Source organism: Typopeltis vanoorti, chromosome 10, assembly GCF_054136105.1.
Source record: "Typopeltis vanoorti isolate ZY-2024b chromosome 10, IOZ_Tvanoo_1.0, whole genome shotgun sequence".
Taxonomy (NCBI): Eukaryota; Metazoa; Arthropoda; class Arachnida; order Uropygi; family Thelyphonidae; genus Typopeltis; species Typopeltis vanoorti.
In genome coordinates this window covers 107,193,545-107,213,178 of record NC_143558.1, presented here as the reverse complement: position 1 = coordinate 107,213,178, position 19,634 = coordinate 107,193,545, and the positions used below count along the sequence as shown (strand labels likewise).

Here is a 19,634-nt window from a genome sequence, read left to right as displayed (position 1 = left end):
TCAAATAAATACTATACATTGATTATTCTGACTTGGCCAAAAAATTATAGGCAATGCTGAGAGAGAAAGGGGGCAGAGGATGACAAAACAAATACACACACACACACACACACAGTATGTTACCACTGCTAAAGGGCTTGGAATGTAAATGATGTTAGGGAACAGTATATATGAAAGGACACATGTATAAATGTATCAGTACATATATAAAAATGATGGCTTACACTTAAACGGATTTATTATTATTATTATCTGTGATCTCCAGGAAGTCAAGGACTCATCAAGGGAGGCTATAAATCACCCACACCAACTGTCATACCTTCTCTTGAATTCATTCACACTAGATGCACTGACTACCCCTAAAGGCAAACTATCCCACTCACTGCTCTGTGAAAGGAAAACCAAGCTCTTACCCTTTCTTGACTGTGAACAAACTTAACTTCCATGGATGCCCCTGTGTTCTTTCTCCACCGTCCATATATCAAATATTTTAATTAGATGATATTCTATAACATCCATTCAAAAATTTATAAACTTCTAATCATATCTCCCCTCTTTCTCCTGTTAACCAGAGTCTGTAATCCACATACTCTCAATATGTTCTCATAATCTAAATTCCATAAACCAGATATAATCTTTGTAACTCTTCTTTGCATCCTTTCCACAGATTCTTTATCCTCTTGAAATCCAGGAGACTAAATTTGTGCACAATAATCCAGGTGTGGTCATATCAAGGATTTATAAAGAAGCAAAATGACTTCTGCATCCTTACATGTCAAGGTCTGCTTCAACATCGCAATTATCCTCTGAGTTTAATAAGTTTAGTTTAATCCTTTATCCAAGTGTGAGCAAACAAAGTTTGCACCTGAAAGTATCTTCAGGGCTGGGGAAAGGTAGTGCAACACCAGGCAACTTGTTGCAAAGGTGGAGAAAGCTCTCATTACTCCTATCTCAGTATCTCCCATAATGCAAAGCACATCTCCTTGTGGATATGTGTAATGCTATGCATTAAGGCAAGGGCCACTACCCATACCGGTTTCGACCTTTAATGAGGTCTTGTCGGTGGGAGCCAGGCCCAGTAGTGGAGATACAAATGGAGAAATAAAAACATGGTGTTGCATTACCTTTCCCCAGTCCTGAAGATACTTTCAGGTGCAAACTTTGTTTGCTCACACTTGGATAAAGGATTAAACTAAACTTATTATAGTCTAACCAAGTGAAAAATAAACTCTCAATATCCTCTGAGTTGTATTTGAAACTTTCGCTATGAGACCTTTGAACTTTAAATTCCTATCCACCATTATGTTAAGATCCTTAGGCTCATCAGTTTCTTGTAACATAACCCTGATAATATAATATGCCACTGGAAATCTCATCATGCTAAAGTAACTTTACACTTACTAACATTAAATTGACAGTCATTTTCTTTTACTCAGATTTCCAATTTATTCAAATCATTTTGTAAGCTGGATATCAGCAACATCCCTGATTGCCCTGCCTATCTTTGCATCAATGGCAAACAACTGCACATCTCCTATTAGACCCTTCCTAATATAATCTTCCTAATATCATTAATGTACAGATTGAACAATAATGGCCCACTGTATATCACTTTTTGATATCTGTCTATCACCATCCACTGATCCAAATCAAGAGTTTCTATTCCAATCCCATATTCTCCAGTTTATGCAACAGCCTTTCATATAGTATCCTATTAAATGCCTTAGCAAAATCCAACATTACCATAGTGTACACATTCCCTATATTCACCCGTGACATTGTTATAAAATATAAGCAAATTGCTAAAACATGACCTTCCTTTAGTAAACCCGTGCTGCTCCTTTTAGAATATAGCTTGTTTGTCTACCCATTTCTGTATGCCAGTTCTTACTAACTTATCTAAATTCTTCACTACCACACCAGACATACAGATAGGTTGGTAGTTAGACACATCGGTTTTTGAACCACCCTTGTACAATGGAACTATCATACATTCCTTCCATTCCTGTGGTATCATTCCTGAGTTGAGACTCAAGTTATACAAACAAGTGAAAGGCCTACCCAATTCGGCTGAAAATTCCTTTAGCCAATGTGCTGATATTCCATCTGTCCCTATTGACAAAATCTTATCCATATTATGCAATAGTTCTTCAACCTCATATTCATGCATCTCTACTCTTCATCCAGTGAAGCAGTAGAACTATGTTACATACACCTGGTTGATATATCTTAGCAAAGTGAGCACTCATTAATTGAATAATCTCATTAGTTTCTGACATTAGAGTAACACCTGCATTCAAGAAAGTTATTCTTCCACGTTCATTCTTTCTTTTGCTTATGACATAATGATAATATTCTTTTGGATTGCCTTTAGCTTTCACAGCCACTTTCTTTTCATACTCCAATTTAGCTTTTTGCACAACAGTCGTTACTTATCTAGAGTGAGCTTTATATATTTCATAACTCCTCTCACTCTTGTTCTCAAAATATTCTTTCCACATAATCTTCTTCTTGCCGATTAATAGTTTCTACCAGAACTATGATCTCTTTTACTTTTCTTACTTAATAAGGTTGCACATCCATTTCACTCCAAACCTATTTATTCTTTATCCTTTCCTTTAGTGTTACATGGTGATCAGCATTCATTTTACACAAATTATGGACTCTACAATTGTGTTATAAATAATTATTTTAATTTCCCAACGTTTTGACCTTCATATTAAGGTCATCATCTTAAGTATATACATATACATCTAGTACTGGGACAAACTAAATTACAATTCACAATAGTATGCTGAAGAGAATGATTTGATCAACAGTTATTCTACTGGCCTGACCTCTAGTGAAAATAAAATAAAATTATAATAAATATGAAATGAAATAAAATAAATGATAGAATATAACAGAATATAGCTTTGATATAGTTAATTTATTTTATTTCATTTATTTATTGTAATTTTATTTTATTTTTACTAGAAGTCAGGCCCAGTAGAATAACCATTGATCAAACCATTGGCTCTACAGCATACTATGAAATGTAATTTAGCTTGTCTCTCTCTCTCTCTCTCTCTATATATATATATATATATATATATATATTTAGCTTGTCTCTGTGTATACTCCAGATGATGACCTTAATATGAAGGTTAAAAATTAAAATAATTATTGATAATGCAGTTGTAGAGTCCATAATTTGTGTAAAATGTATTTATTCTTTGAGCACTAGGATACATTCAGATACCACATCATTTAAGCATTTTTTCAAAGATTCCCATGCACTGTTGACATTTTTCCCATTTGGTTACTGATACCATGGGACCAAAGATAGTATTCTCTTAAGCTGATCATAATTCCCAGCTTTGAATTTCAGCATGTAACCTTCTAATGAGAACATCAATTAGGTACTTCCCAAGAAAGTAAAGCATGACTACTGTCACCAACTGGTGGTAAAATCGTCATACTCTTAACAGAGACCCCCCCTCCCTTCTGATGCTATGAACAAATCCAAAAACTCTTTAACCTTCTTGAGAAAGTTGTCTCACAACCACAAATTCCTCTTCATTCTTATCATGAGGTTTCTCTTCTACTCAATCAATGTTTGGATAATTAAAGTCACCCATAATGATCACTCATTTAGTACCCATAAAGCTAAATTGATGATGCATTTCTTCGTCCCTTGCAACTGAACTACCAAGTCTGTAGCAACATCCCACTATGCATTTCATTCTGTTAGCCTTCACTTCATACCAGATAGCCTCAAACTAACTGCTACATGGGACATTGTTACTATTATTTTCTTGCATTTCTATCCTAAATGGACTTAAGTTGTTTGAAATCATTAGTAGTACTCCCTCCCCCCTCCTCTCCTATCTGTTCTGTCATTCCTAAAAATAGTATACCCATCAGTATACCAATCTGAGTTACCATATTTTGATAGCCAGGTTTCACTAATGCCAACAATCTTAGGCCACACCGTATTCAATAAAGCAATGAACTCAACCCCTTTTGCTCCTGGTATTTGCATAACAGACATAACAAATTAGCCTATTCTTATAATTAGATATGCAATTTATTTGGTCTTGCAGAACTTTCTCTTTTCCCCTTCCCCAGACATACTCAAAAGGTCCGAACCCAAAGCATATTTTTCCACCACTTTGCCAGATACACAATCATGTTTGAAGCCATTCATATCTTTATCATGTCTGCACCATATCTGAATTTCCACACACATTCTCCCATTCTTCCCTTGATGATCTAGTTTCCCTGACTCTCTGTATTAGGTCTCATACTAATAAGTAATTTGTCCAAGCTCCTGATGTCAAATGAATTCCAGTGCAGGCTGTCCCTCTTATATAAGTCTTTTCTGCCATCAAACAACCTCACACATCTAAAAACTTGCATCGATTTCTTCTACATACTCTATACATGGAATCATTTGCTTCTCATTTATTGTACAATGAAACCTGTGGAGTATTCATGACTAAACAAACACACATAACCACAGTAATAAGTTTTAATAAGTAAATAATTCATCTTAAGTATCATAGGACATCATTAGTACAGTTAATTTAAACAATACTAGGAATAACATACAGTTAGGGTGCATGATTACAATGGAATCCCAATATGCATGAAGTAGTATCTAGGTAGTAAACCTACACTTTTTACTCTCTCTCTCTCACTCACATTTCTTTCTCACTTCTTCCAACAGACTTTTCATATCTTCTTTCATACTATATTTGTCATTACTTAAATTAATAGTTTCTACCAGAACTATGATCTCTTTTACTTTTCTTTTCTGTTTTTCAAATACGTTTGTCATATCTTTAATTTTTTCTCCTGGGAAACTAGAAGTAGTGACTCTCTCGGCAAGCACGAATTATAAGAGTGAATCCTCATACCATATTATCTTTGTTTTTTTAGATTATAATTGACTTACATTGTTGTTATTAATATTATGATTAACAAGTTCAGTGCTTTCCTGCTTCTTCTTGTTCAGATCCTTTTTCTTATTCTGTCTAAGTTTCGTTAAACGTTTTCCCACTTCTTCTAATTTTCTGGTCGATTTTCTAATAATCTATTTTAAGCAGGATATTTCCAATGTCAGATTATCTTTGGATAAATTATCACAATCACTGTAGCAATGTACATTGGGACACACAACTTGAACTTGAGCTTTAGACGCTGCCCTGCTGTGATGAGTTTTTACTGCCAATCTTAATAGTAGTAAAAACTAATAATATTTCTACAATAAGGTTATTAAATGCTGTAGTACAATATACATTAAAAAAACTACAATAATATACTAAAAATACACCAATAAATCTAAGAAAAACTCAATAAATCAACAAAAATCACTGATTTTTAAGGAGCTTACTAACAGTACGTCTTTTCACATAGCCTCAACTCACATGGAAAGCAGCTGAGCTGCCCATGTCACATGGCTGAAGAACTCTTTAGTATTAATTTCGCACTGCTCAACTAATTTTCTTTTATAATCATTGTAAATTCATAACAACTACAATTCTGAGTTTGAGGTTATGTTGTCAGTGGTTTGGTAGGTGTAATTTAGCACTTGTGCAAAATTTGTGATTTTTATTGTGTTTTTCCTTAGAAAATTAGTGTTTAATAGTATATTAGATTAGATTTTTACATTTATTGACTTATTTGACTTATTTGAAGATTAAAACTGAACTGTTTTATTCTTCCTGTGTTCCTCTAAATGCCACTCGACTTTCTGTAATTCTCTCATCGTCTTTCTAATAATCTGCTTTAACCTAGTGATTTTGGAGGATAAATTATTTTCAATATCCTCTTCAATATCATATTTAGTGGAGAAAATCTGCTTGTTCACTACATCACTGTCTTTATAACATATTTTTATTGTGATATTGTAATATTAAATACAGCTGTAAAATGGAGCCAAAAACACAGGGGAAACTGAAAGCTAGTAAGAACAGCGATGCAGTGAACAAGCAGGTTTTCTCCACTAAATATGATATTGAAGAGGATATTGAAAACAATTTATCGTCCAAAATCACTAGGTTAAAGCAGATTATTAGAAAGACGATGAGATAATTACAGAAAGTCGAGTGGCATTTAGAGGAACACCATCATCATCATCATCAAATTCCTGCCAAGTACCCTCAAGGGGTGTACAGGATATGATAGTACTACATGAAAAAATTACATCATTACTAACTTCCTATCTACAATTTTCCTCCAAATCAGTCTGTTACTTGTCAAGACTCCAACATTATCATATCTTATATTTCTATCGTCTAAGGCACTTTGTACCATATCAATCCACCTATATCTTGGTCTTCCTCTGGGTCGTTTTCCTGCCAACCTGGGCAGAGAACACTTGTTTTGCTAATCTTTCCTCTCCCATTCTATTTAAGTGACCATACCACCTGAGATTAGCTCCGCTAATGCATTCCTGGATGCTGACAATGTCAAGTTCTTTTCTAATATCCTCATTTTTAATATGATATTGCCATTGATGCCATCTGTTCTTGCCTCTAATCTTTCTCAGGACTCTCATATCTGTGGTCGCTAGTCTTTGGTCAAGTGTTTTACTTCTGACCCAGCTCTAAATCCATAAGTTAAAACTGGTTTGAACACTGTCTTGTATACAGCTAATTTAGTGTTCCGACTAATTTCTCTCTTATTCCATATGAATTTATTCAATTGACTTCCCACCATACCAGCTTTGCTGATTCTATTGTCTATTTCTATATTTAATTTACCATCTTCACTAAAAATCGTGCCTGAGTAGCTGAAATGTTTTACTTGTTCCACAGGTTCTCCATTCACAACACAGTTGACATTTTCAATGATTCTGCCTATTTTCATTGTCTTTGTCTTTTTATTGCTGACCTTCATACCATATCTATTACAACAGCTATTCAATTTAGTCAGAGAATCTTGCAGACTTGTAGCAGATTTATTTAGAAGTATAACATCATCCGCATAAAGCAAAGAGCTGACATTAACATCTCCAATTTTTATGTCAGGTTTAACACTTTCCTTCATAATGTGATCCATATAGATAATGAATAACAGAGAGGATAATGTACATCCTTGTCTCACACCAGATTTAACATTAAACCATCTTCCTGTACTTCCTTCAATTCTAACTGCTGACTCACAACTCAAATAAAGACTAAGTATTGCTTGATATAATGCCCCATTGACACCATATAACTGCAGCGTATTGAATAGCTTCTCTCTTGGCACCTTGTCATATGCCTTTTCCAAATCGACAAAACTTAAATACAGATCTTTGTTATATTCCAATGCTTTCTCGACTCTTTGTCGTAAAGTGAAGATCTGATCCTGACAGCCTCTATTTGGCCTGAATCCAGCTTGTTCTTCACCAAGCTTTTCTTCCACAATTCTTCTCAACTATTTCTCAAGTATACTTGCATAGATCTTGCCAGGAACACTCAGTAGGGAAATACCTCTGTAATTCTCACATTCAGTTTTATTTCCCTTTTTATATATGGATACTATGAGAGCTCTACTCCAATCATCGAGAATTCGTCCCTCTGTCCAGGCTTTTTGAACTATGCTATTGGTTCTGAACTGAACTATTAGAGGAACACAGGAAGAATAATACAGTTCAGTAGCAAAATGGAAAACAACAAATCATGGAATTAGTTAAGTTAGTGCATAATAATGAAAATCTGGTAAGTAAAGTTTGATTGTACAAAGAAGGATGTAATTTTGTATGGTGACTCTATCATAAAACATGCCATTAATGAATAGGTTATAGCATCAAGTCTTGCCAGAACAGAAATTAAAAATAGAATGCAAACAGTTGAAAAAGAGAAAACAAATGCAAAAGAGTATAATACTAATAGGTACCAATGACTTAACTAGCAATAAATTCAGTATGAGAGAGGATATGAAAAGGTTGTTGGAAGAAGCAAGAGGGAAGAGTGAGAAAGTAAAACCTGTTAGTATATTGCCTAGATATGATTGAAATGAATTACGAAAAAGGGTTGTGATGGCAAACAATTTGATGTTTAGGCAGTGTAGAAGGAATGGATGCAAGTTTTTTGGATGTGTGAGTTAGTTTTAGGGAAGATTGGATTTGTTTAAGAGGGAGAGCCTACAATGTGTTTGGCATCAGTATGCTTGGAAAATTATTGATTGATATGAGATATAAACAGAGAGCCAGGAAAACTGAATTCTGATGGGAGGAATCATGAGAGTCTGTATGTAAGAGCAACAATGTTAGTTAACTGTTAATGATGGGAATGGAAATGCTTATGAAGAGAGAAATTCTGTGTTCATTCAGTTTGGACCTCTCAAGCATTTGTAAAGATGTTTGCATAAGTAAGGAACTAGATAAGAACAGAGATCTGCAAGTTGTCATTCTGTGTCATGCAGACCACAGACAAGTGTATACAAAAGTGCATGCAGTAACATATTATGTCTGTACTCAAATGCTAGGAGCATCAGAAACAAAGGAATAGAGTTTGTTGCCTTAGTTATTGGGACCTCATATTGTAGGTATTAATGAGATCTGGCAATCAGAAGCAGACATACTAACTGGTATCAAGTGCAAAGGGTATAGTATTTTTAGGAAGGAAGGAAATGAGAGGGGGGGCAGGCATGCTGCTAATGATATCAGATGACTTGAATCCAGTGTGTACTAATAATTTTTTTTCAGCAGTGTATCCATTGGAAAAAGGAAGATGTGATGAACAAAAGAATTTCACTGTTGAGAGAAGTCTGGTTGGAACAAAGGATTTTATGATACCACATTGGTTGGGATAAGTGGGTGATGGGAAAACCGTGAATGTATCTATCTGTGGGGGTAGGTTTTCTGTGAACTGATAAAGACAGTATCATAAGGGAATGATTAATGTAATTAGAAAAGACAGATTGTTATTGTTTTCTTTTTCTATAGTGAACCGAATTCTGGAAAGCTGGCTGCTGAAGTAGGGGAGAAATGTGTTTGAGTTGTGTGCCCAAATAGAGACCACATCATCATCGACAATATAGCTTAGCCACATAGATTTGAGAACTGCAGTATATAGAACAAGTTTTTCAAAATGCTCCACATAGAAATTGATAAGGAGAGGAGAGAGGGGGGGGGGTCCGCTGGTGCATTCTCTCTCCCTCTGTTTATATAGGATGTCCTTCCAGGTGAAGTAAATGGATAGCAAAACTGAAGAGCTCCATAATTTGCTGGGAAAAATATTCTTAAGATTTCAGAAAGGGGAAATATTAGTGAATAAAGAAGTGATGTCAAAACTAACCATGATATCACAGTACTGCTTTAAACTAAATTCTGGATTAAAGATTTGAAGCAGGATCCAGAATCCTTTAATCCAAAATTTAGTTTTAAGCACTCTGATATCATGGAGAAATTGACATAACTTCTTTATTTACTAATATTCACACATTATTGGACTCTTCAATTTTGCTATTCATGCTGGTTACTTCACTTGGAGTGGAATATGCTACTGTTATATGAGTATCTCCATAGTCAGAAAGACTCATCATAGGGAAAACAATTATTCACACACTAGCCATATAAACAGATAGGGGATATTTGGCAATGGTCTATATACCCTCTAGCCAAAGCTCTTGATACTACAGTTTTTAAACCTTCTATCTGGCTAAGATACATTGATAATGTGGCCAAATTTGGCCAAACAACTAAGACATGTTAGACTAATTTCTCTTCCACTTAAGCACCTAGCATTCAGTTTATTATAGAAATCTAGTTTACTATAGAAATTTTACTATACTTTCTCACTTTATGTTTTATAAAAATCTACTAAATGAAACAAAATCTGCTATTTCAGTTAGTGGATTCCATGTTACCATAGACAGTAGACTGAGAAATTTAGCTCAGGTATATTAAATAATCTGATAATGGATTTCCAAACAATGTGGATTATTTGAAAAAGCATGCCCAGAAATTTTCATCAAAACACACATTGAAAAGTGCTGTTATGATGGTAGAAGGCATTGTACTGACATATGCCTGTTTTATCTGGCATGTGAGATTTCAGAAATCATGCAGTCCATTCTTATATTAACAACATTTTATAAATTTTTATAAATTTTATAAAGCACCATTTTATAAAAAAACTCACTCACTGTAACTAATCAAAATCTTCCGACCAAATCTCCAGAAGCTCAATGTAATTCTAAAGAAAATTCACTCAATCTATCGACTACAAAACATTATTGATGTGGTCCATATGAAATGTGACAGTGAGGGTTGACTTTAGTTCACTGTTATCTGCTGACAGTGAACTAAAGTCAACTTCCTGATCTACAGCTGATAGTGCTTAACAGTTACAGATCAGGAAATGAGTTTCTCAGACTCAAAAACTAATCATGTATGCTAAAAAAATCCTGCACATAAACTATGAAAAATTACATACTGACGGAATGTTCTCGTTCTCTCATAGTCTGGTCTACAAAGAGTTTTGTCTTCTTTGGTACATTTAACTTCATACTCTGTGCAGAAGGAGGGCCAGGAGTAACATCCTTTGGCTGAAACTGAGCAGTGCGTTTCAGAATTTTGATGCTCAGACCTCCACCTATGTAATTTCAGATAAAATAAAGACTGCATCAATAAAGCATTAATTATCAATTTCATTAATTTTAAATTAGCAGAAATACGGGTAACATTTAATCAATATTTTTACTATATGAATTTTTATTATGTAAGTAAGTTGTTTCACTGTTGATACCTTATAATTTCTGAGCCCTTTGGTTCAAAAGACCTGGGTTAAACATAAGTTAGGTGGGTGAAGTCAGAAAAGGTGAGTTAGTTAGACTAATATGGAGGTACAGGGATTTTTTTTTTCCTGGAAACTCAACTCCACCAACTATTGGGTTTAGGAATAACACATACCCCCTACAATCTAACTTGGATTTCCAGTTAATTTGAAATTTTTAATTGCACTGTTTCATATCTCAGCTTTATCCCTAAAAGCAACAAATGGTAAGTTATTTTCTATAATTTACCATTTGTTGTACATTTTAGGGTTCACCTGGCAGAGACAGGTGAACCCTAAATGTCAAAAATTCTACCAAATAACATGGAAACCTAAAAGAATAAGTGAGAAAGGTTAAATATTAGGTAGAGCTGTGTTCTGGTTTAAAACTTTCTATCAAAGTCAGATGAATGCTGGTAATGATGCTTTCTCACACTTTTGTGTATACAAATGCCCCATGTTTCATTTATGAATTTTGTTACTTTTTTCTATTATCACTCTCATGCATGCAAATCGCATGCTAAACTGCAAAAACAAAAAAACATGAAATGAGCAACATTACAAGTATCATGTAACTGCTGGTCAAAAAGCATTTATTAACAATGTCAGCCACTTAAAAAATTCATCATTTTTTTCCCCTTTGGAATTATAGCGATTTTTGCAAATAATTATATCACAGTTAATAATATCCTATATCAAGGGGAATATGGCCCTGCTGTCCTTGCTTCAGTTTTCTTAAAAATAATGAAGAAGGTCATCAGCATCTGAGAACTTTTTCACTACCTGAATCTCTACTACTCTTACTACAGTACTTAATTAGACCACCAATTCTGCTTCTCTCAATCCAAAGCACTCCTAGCTTAATCTTTTGTTGGACACAAAATAAGAAAGGCATGAAGAAACTCACACAGTAACTTTTGACGTTTCCAGAATATTTAATTCGATCTAGCATACAAGTCTGCTTACCACCTCTTATGATCTGTATCCCACCCTTTGAAAATGAGTTGTTTCTCCAGTTGTCTGCTCTAGTCTCTTCTTCGATTTCCTCTTGTCAGATTTCTTCTTCAATGCTTGGGTTCTATATTTTTGTAAATGTTGTTCCTTCTATACAGGAGGAACAGCATTTTCTCCTCCTCTCACTAACCCCAAATTCTATCCATTATTTTCCTGATTTCAGTATGCTTTAAACCTTGACCTTCTTGCCATTCTCAAGTGGGAAAGTACTAATACCTTCTAAACTCGAATGCTTCTAAAATATGGTTTTAGTCATCGTGAGAAAAATTTCAATTCAATTCTTGTTATGATCAATAATATTCACATCTCCGTGCAAGATCATAATTTGTTTATTAGATTAATGAATGCTTCTAACATTTCATGCACAAACACATCTCATCTGTATCCTCCTCAGTTCCAAAAAATCCTGATGTTCTTTTCCACTCAAGATGCTGCTGCTTGCCTGTATTGTTAAACCTATACAATTCTCTAATTCACCAACTCTAAAAATATTGTTCTAATATTTATTCTGTTTCTACAAGTATTTTACTGAAAGTACCAGCATAATTTCCCTAAACCTATTAAAACATGAGCATCTTCTGCTAAAAAAATCCAGCTACTGTTCAGCTTCAAACTTAAGAATGAATTTCTTATTCTCCTCTTTCATTCTTTTCATACATGTTCAGGTTACACAAATAGGCTACTAAATATGCAGTAACTAGTTACAACAATTAACAGTTAAACTCTAAATTAAAAGCACAACTTTTTCTTCTGCTTTTTGGAGCAAGCTTGCTTAATATACATTTCTTAAGATTAAAAACTCCAGGGCTATAAAATTTAATGTAAAATAAATTTCTCTTCTTGCCCTACCCATTAACGAACTACAAGATGAACTACTTGCAATGTTTGGGATCCTCAACATCAAAAGAATTAGAAGTAGATGTTTCTTGTGGTGAGTGAATGGAATATACTACCAAAAGTAGTAGTAATTAGTGCATGTAAATATAAGGAGAAATGTAACTGGCTATTTGTCTGAGTTAGAATAGGCCTACCAGAATGAGTCAAACCTCATTTGAGCCCATAGTAACAAGAATAATATTTGAACAAAAAAAAAGTATCTACATCCCTTCCATTCCTTTCTCACACTGGGACCATCCAGCTTCTTTTAAGAAGACATAAGCAAAAATATATGATAAATACAAAGTGAGGGTGAAAAATAATCACAGAAAGAACTGCTGATAGGATTAAAAAATAAAGAGCAATAAAATGACTAAAAAGCATAGAAAGTAGAATGTTTAATCATTTTAGTCACAGTTTGAGATATTTATTATGGCAGAATGATCAATCTCAGATTATTAATTTGAAATTATGCCTAAAAAAGCAATTACAACTATAATATAGCAATTTTGTGACATTAAATCTTACCTCTTGTAATTAAAATAAGAGTGTTATCTTCTCTTCCATATCTACCAAATTTAATTCCTGTTATTACATCTTCAACGGCAAGTACATCCACAAGATATTTATCCTGGTAGAACTGTATCTGGCCATTAGTTAAGCCTACTGCCACTAGCCGCAATCCTAGTTGGTCTATGTCAATAGCTTCCATAGCCACTAAATTAGAATTCATCTTTACTGTCCACAATGTTTTACCCTATGAACATCAACAACCAAATATGCATTTGACAAACATTTCTATGATTTCTGTTAATGCTTATAGTTAAGTTGCAGTAGTAATTTTAAATAATCATAATCACATACAAAGAGTTACTGAAATCCATATATATGTAAGAATCACACACATGAGAGAAAATAAACTATATGAAATAACTGAAAGAAAACAAAAGTAGAATGTAAGAATTCATCTTGAAAAAGATTTTAATGTTAAAGAGTCCTTGAATTAAATAACGTAAATTTAATATTTTTCTGTCCACTTAAATAAGCAGAGATTTTGTTGAATGATGAATGAATATCAACAAAATCTCTGCTTGGTTACCATCTACAAAAGAGAAACAGCTCCCACCTTCCTGGTGTTTACCAGGTTCAGTGTTAGGGAGTGCTGATGCACTTCCACATTGCCTGAATTCAAACTGGAATGACTGGCTCTCTATTGCCAAGCCTTGAGAGTCTCATCCCAATAATGGCAAGCAAAAGTACATCCTTTGTATTTTAATTAAATTAAAAAATAATAATAATTTAATATAATACTATGTTATTCATTTCATTATCTAAATTAAATTTTATTTTATTTCAACTCATTAAATTATAAATTTGGGCCTTAACTGCAATCTTATTTTATTGTAACTAACCACTAGGTGGCATTCTGGCATGTGGCTGAGCTCTGTAAATGGGATTAACATTCTTTGTTCTAGCTTCATCTTGGGATTATACTGATACACTGATGATTACCAGTTAGTTCTGGTCAAATTATTTCAGTAATAAAATTATTATATTCTTGTGAATATGTGTGACTAATAAACTTCATTATGATAAATGTCCCATTAAAATCTTGTCCAAAATCTTCTCATACATAATGTGCCAGATGCTCAAATTCAGTTTACATGCCTCTCATCCTAGACAATAACCAGTGACTTTTTCCAAGACCACAACAAAAATAGTGAGCATCTCTTACAAACATAATGCAATTAAAAGAATAACGGAAAAGGCACAGAAAAACTGTAGAAAGCATTTTCACTTGGTCAGATACTTAGCATGAGCATACAAAGGTCTACATGTGAAGTATGTTGACAACTAGGTAATCTGTATACAGAGGCAATGACTACATTAAGTTGCATCAGTGTTCCATAATGCATCACACTCCCATTTCAGATTATATATTCCTATGCATTATGGAAAGAGTGACTAGCTAAATCAACGTGGAAGTCATATTCAGTCCACATTCAGTTTCATATTCAAGCAGCAAAGCACTACTAAACACATAAGAGATAACTGCAGTAAGGTTTCTCCTTGGTGATACATAACCAGAAATTATATTCATTTTGATAACATGATGGAGACTACTACCAAGATAAGAATAACTTTAATTTCCAGACAATTCAAACATCATATTAAGGTCATCATCAGATAAAATAACCAGAATATTACACAAATACAAGCTTAATGTTACCTTTAAACCTCTTGCAAAATTAAAGAGCTCATCAACTTCTTTGAGGATCCCTGTCCTTCACTTCCCATTCCTACACTGTATGGCATTCAATGCACCTAACTTAAAGGAACATAAATGGCACATTAAATTTAATAACTATGGTAAATCTGGCCTTTTTTGATCATGCCTTGGATACTCTACACAAAACTGACTAGAAAGGCACCTGTTCATTACATCATGCTAACGCCTGAAATTAGTATAAATTTAAAGAAGTCTATGAAATTCTAATCAACCAACCTAATTAACAAATATGATAGTCTAGAAATCTCAAGAATATGGATGACACATATTTGACCCACTTAACCTTTTGTTCAAACAGGTCATTTAAATTAGGCTTTTACTACTCCAGGATCTTGGCTCTAACAATCTAAAACACACATTTTAAATATTGATTAGGCCACCACTATTGCTGCATTAAAGGTTAATACGAAACTGTTCTCTGGCTATGTAAAATAGTATATAGCTTTAATGTTTTTTTTTTCCCACACTAAAGATCAGGCCAGAAGAATAACAATTGACTAAATTAGTGTTATTCTGGCATACTGTTTGCATTGTAATATAGCTTGTATATGTGTATACTCCAGATGATGACCATAATAAGAAAGTTGAAGTGTCAGTAAATTATTATTCTTAACACAGTAATAGTCTCCATAATTTTATCAAAAAGGATGTTGATCACATGGTGATCAGCATCCCTTTTGATAAAATCAATTATGACAAAAGAAAATAAATTACATAGTTTTTATATGTGAGCAAACAAAAGTTTGAAGCTTCACTCAGATTGCCTCAGCATCTCATAATGCACTCCCCCCCCCCTCTTTTGAACATGTCAACAGCCTCTATATACATAAGTAGCATAGATGTGAAGATACTTCCCCTTACAAGCTTTTGTTTGCTACTGGTCAGGTGTTGATGCAACAGAAGAAATCAGAAGAATGGGTACTTATCCAATTCCTCAGCTAACTCCATTTCTTTGCAATTCAGGCTTCTTATGTTGATAGTACCGATCTTGAACTCTGGTGATGTTGAGTTAGGGTGTGTTTTAAGATTTGTCTCAGTAGCTGACTTTTCGCTGTTCACCGTGATTCTGTTGCAAAAACCACAGGGGCCTTGTTTAACCGGGTGATGCCCCAGGCAGCATAAAATTTTGTCATGTTGTACCATCCTTTTCTATTTTGGTTTAAGCCAATAAGAATACAATTTGGTCGGCTAAATCCCAAATTGCCAGCCCATCCTCGTTCATTCAGTATCCAGGTAGATATCCAACAGGGTGCACCATGAGAAGGTGAGGATTGGACATTACGTAAGAAGCCCTGGTCGGTTCTGTTCTCCACATTCCTTTAAAGACTATGTGGAGGTCTCCTCTCAGTTATACAGCTTTGACCCATAAGCACCCCTAAAAAAAAAAATACAGTCATGACAAAAACGAAAACAAGACACTAATTTAAAAAATGCAGTCATGATAATAATGAAAACAAGACAGTGGATGCAAGTTGATTTCGAATTATTGAAGGCTTGATTGCTTACAGGAAACATATGTAAACTATTCCCTCTGTCAAGCATACACTTTTAAATGGTAAATAATTTAAATATTAAATTTTTGCAGACAACACTGGATACTTTTTTTTAGCAGTATAATAAATGAGTGAAAACTAATTCTTACTTTTGTTGAATAACAGCTCAAAGTGCCATCCATACATCCAATTACAATATTGTTATTCACTCTTTGAAGACCAACTGGCTGGGATTTAAGTTCCACCGAGAGTCTGGCAACTTTGTAACCTCTAAAATCCATTTGAAGTATAATATTCAGGTAATTATTATTAGAGACATTAATAATTTCATATTTATTATTAATTTAGATTTATAAATTAAACTGTGCAGTAAATTGCATGCTGATCCCCTCTCCCCAGAACTAAAGCAGAATGTCAATTGTCAGGATCCAGAATTGTGTGGGTGGAGGGATTAATGGATCTTCATTTGTTAATCTTGTTTCTTTTCCTTATCAGAGATAAGGACACAAAGAAGTATAATTAACAAATAGGAATCCATTAATTTCACATTACTGTTAAGAAATCAATAACTGAAACAATTTATATAGTCAATGTCTTGTTTGTCCTAGCATGCAAACAAACTGGTGTGTTATTACAAGCTGCATAAAAAAAAGAAGCCATAATCACTATCTATAGCAGCAATCTATTTTTTATTTTTATTTTATTGCATTTTTTAAAGCTCAATACTGCATAACAGGAATATCAAAACTTCTTATGACACTGCATCTACCAAAGGATGAAGGATTGGATAAAGGATTACATAATCTGGGAGTACTGATCTAGGAGACTGTACCATATCCAGTTTCCTAGAGCAGTATGGGAGACTGGATATGGTACAGTTCGAAGCCACTCTGTGCTAGCAGAATGACTTCTCCCACTGAATGAGCCAAATCATTACTTATATACTAATTCTTAAATACTGGTCAGGATAGGTTCCCACCTTATGAAAACAAAGTACAATACAGTACACACATATGAACTGAACAAAGATTTAATGTATTACTTAAATAAAGAGCCAATAGGCTTCACTTCAGCAAATTTAAATAAAGGTTTAATGATTTCTGTATTTCATCTATGTTACATTGATCATCAGTTCATAATTAGACTTAAAGCTTAATTTGCATAACACCTTACAATTATTGTTTCTGTATCTTGTAGAGTTTCAAACATCAGCTGCTGCTGTTAGAAACCATCCCGTGCCTAGCATGTAGAGACAAGACTAGGATGGTTTTTAATAGCAGTTGCAGGATTTCCACAAAAAAAAAAAAAAAAAAAAAAAAAAAAGCATCTCTACTTACTGAGATAGGGCACAGTAATTTTTCAATTCTACAGGCAATATCCATAAGATGGTTTCGCTGCAATTGAATATTCACAGTTGCAATGGTAGATATTTTTTATGTTCTTCCACACCAATGTGCTGGGATATCTTAAAGAATATGCATAATGCATAACATGCAAACTTGCAAGTACATTGTATAAAATGGAAATATGAGGAGAGGGGAAAATTAGCAAGTTTGATACGTGGTTTTCCAAGCTTCATAGACATCTTATTTCTTTGAAGTTTTGGCTAACCCTTCTTTAGATACAGAATAGTAGTGTTCATACTGAAATCAGCTGAGAGGGTTGTGGATTAGTAGGGAAAGAAGTTTTGTTAATTCCACTGGAATAAGATAAGAAAGCATGACAGATACATAAGTTCAACTGCAAGGAATGTCTGGTTAGAATAAAAATCAATCATTCTGTAAAATAGTGTTTTTATAATACAATAGTTAAGAGGGACCTAACCTAATATGGAGGCTAGCTGCGATATAAGCAGAGCAATCTGGAGAATAAGCAGCCGTGGACCAACAGCGACTGAGCTATCAGTCACTGTTAGTCCACGTGGGGGAGCAGAAGTGGCAACTCTGTCTCACTTAAAACCTCACAAAGCCCAATGACAACTCGGTGACATGGTGAGTAGTGCCGCCATTAAATAAGTACCTGCTGGGGTCACTGCCCCTGACATTGGGAAGCAGCATTGTCAGTACTGACACAAGGTTGAAGCCAAATGATGACGGAAAAGATTGTGATCAGAGATTTGCAGATGGCAATATGATTATATTGTGTACGTCTGTAATACTGCAGAGCAGAAAGCAAACGGAGAAACTACTGCTCTACCTTATCTCCAGAACAACCACCATGGCGAGCAAACCCTTACAATTGGCCCCAAGTTCCCGCCGTCCCTTAAATGGCACAGGGGTGCGAAGAATCTCCGGGCTCAAAATGGTGTCCACTTTTAAAATTGCAACTTGGAATGTCAGAACTCTGTATGAAGCTGGCAAATTAAGAAATGCCACAAGAGAAATGAAGAGGCTGGGCATCCGGATTTTGGGAATTTGCGAGACAAGATGGCTAGGATCTGGAAAGTGTCAACAAGATAATACAACAATGTATTACTCTGGGAATGATGAGAACAAACATCGACATGATGTAGCTGTAATAGTAGATGAAGAAATCAATAAATCAGTACTAAATTGGATTCCATTTTCTAAAAGGATAATGCTGTTACAATTTAAGGGAAACCCCGTTAACATAAATATCATCCAAGCTTATGCACCCACAGCTGACAAAAGTGAAGAAGATGTTGAAGAGTTTTATGAACACCTAAAAGAGATTAAAAACCTAACAAAGAAACATGATACATAGTGATGGCTGACTTCAATGCAAAAGTAGGAAGAGGGGGTGATGGAGAAATTGTTGGCGAACATGGCTTAGGCACCAGAAATGACAGAGGAGATCGCCTAGTCCAGTTCTGTCTAAACTTCCACCCAGAAGACTGTACACTTGGAAATCGCCTCAAGATAACCAACATAACATTGTCCGAAATCAAATTGATTATATACTGATAAATAAAAGATTCCACAGTAGTATAAAGAGTGCAAAGACTTATCCTGGAGCAGATATCTCATCAGACCACAATCCCATAGTTGCAGAAGTACGTCTTAGATTAAAATCAGCTAAAAAATCACAAAAGAAGAAAAAGAAAATTGATGTAGAAAAACTGAAAGACCCGAACATAAATAAAAGTGCCAAGACACAGCTTAACCTGCGATTACAACAGATTAACATAGAAGAAAATAAAAGTGTGGAATCTCTTTGGAATAGCTTAAAGAATGCCATCGTAACAACAAG

At 34.4% G+C, this 19,634-nt stretch overlaps 1 protein-coding gene across 1 annotated transcript in view; it reads right to left on the bottom strand.

The window, feature by feature from the left end:
• BBS1 (Bardet-Biedl syndrome 1) overlaps window positions 1-19,634 on the bottom strand; it is a 338,055-nt gene that overhangs the window by 51,966 nt on the left and 266,455 nt on the right. The window contains exons 10-12 of the mRNA XM_090399338.1: window positions 16,574-16,694; window positions 13,170-13,398; window positions 10,413-10,571 (exon numbers count right to left, since the gene is read on the bottom strand). Coding sequence (XP_090255464.1) covers window positions 10,413-10,571; window positions 13,170-13,398; window positions 16,574-16,694 — 509 coding nt within the window. The remainder of the gene's footprint in view (window positions 1-10,412; window positions 10,572-13,169; window positions 13,399-16,573; window positions 16,695-19,634) is intronic.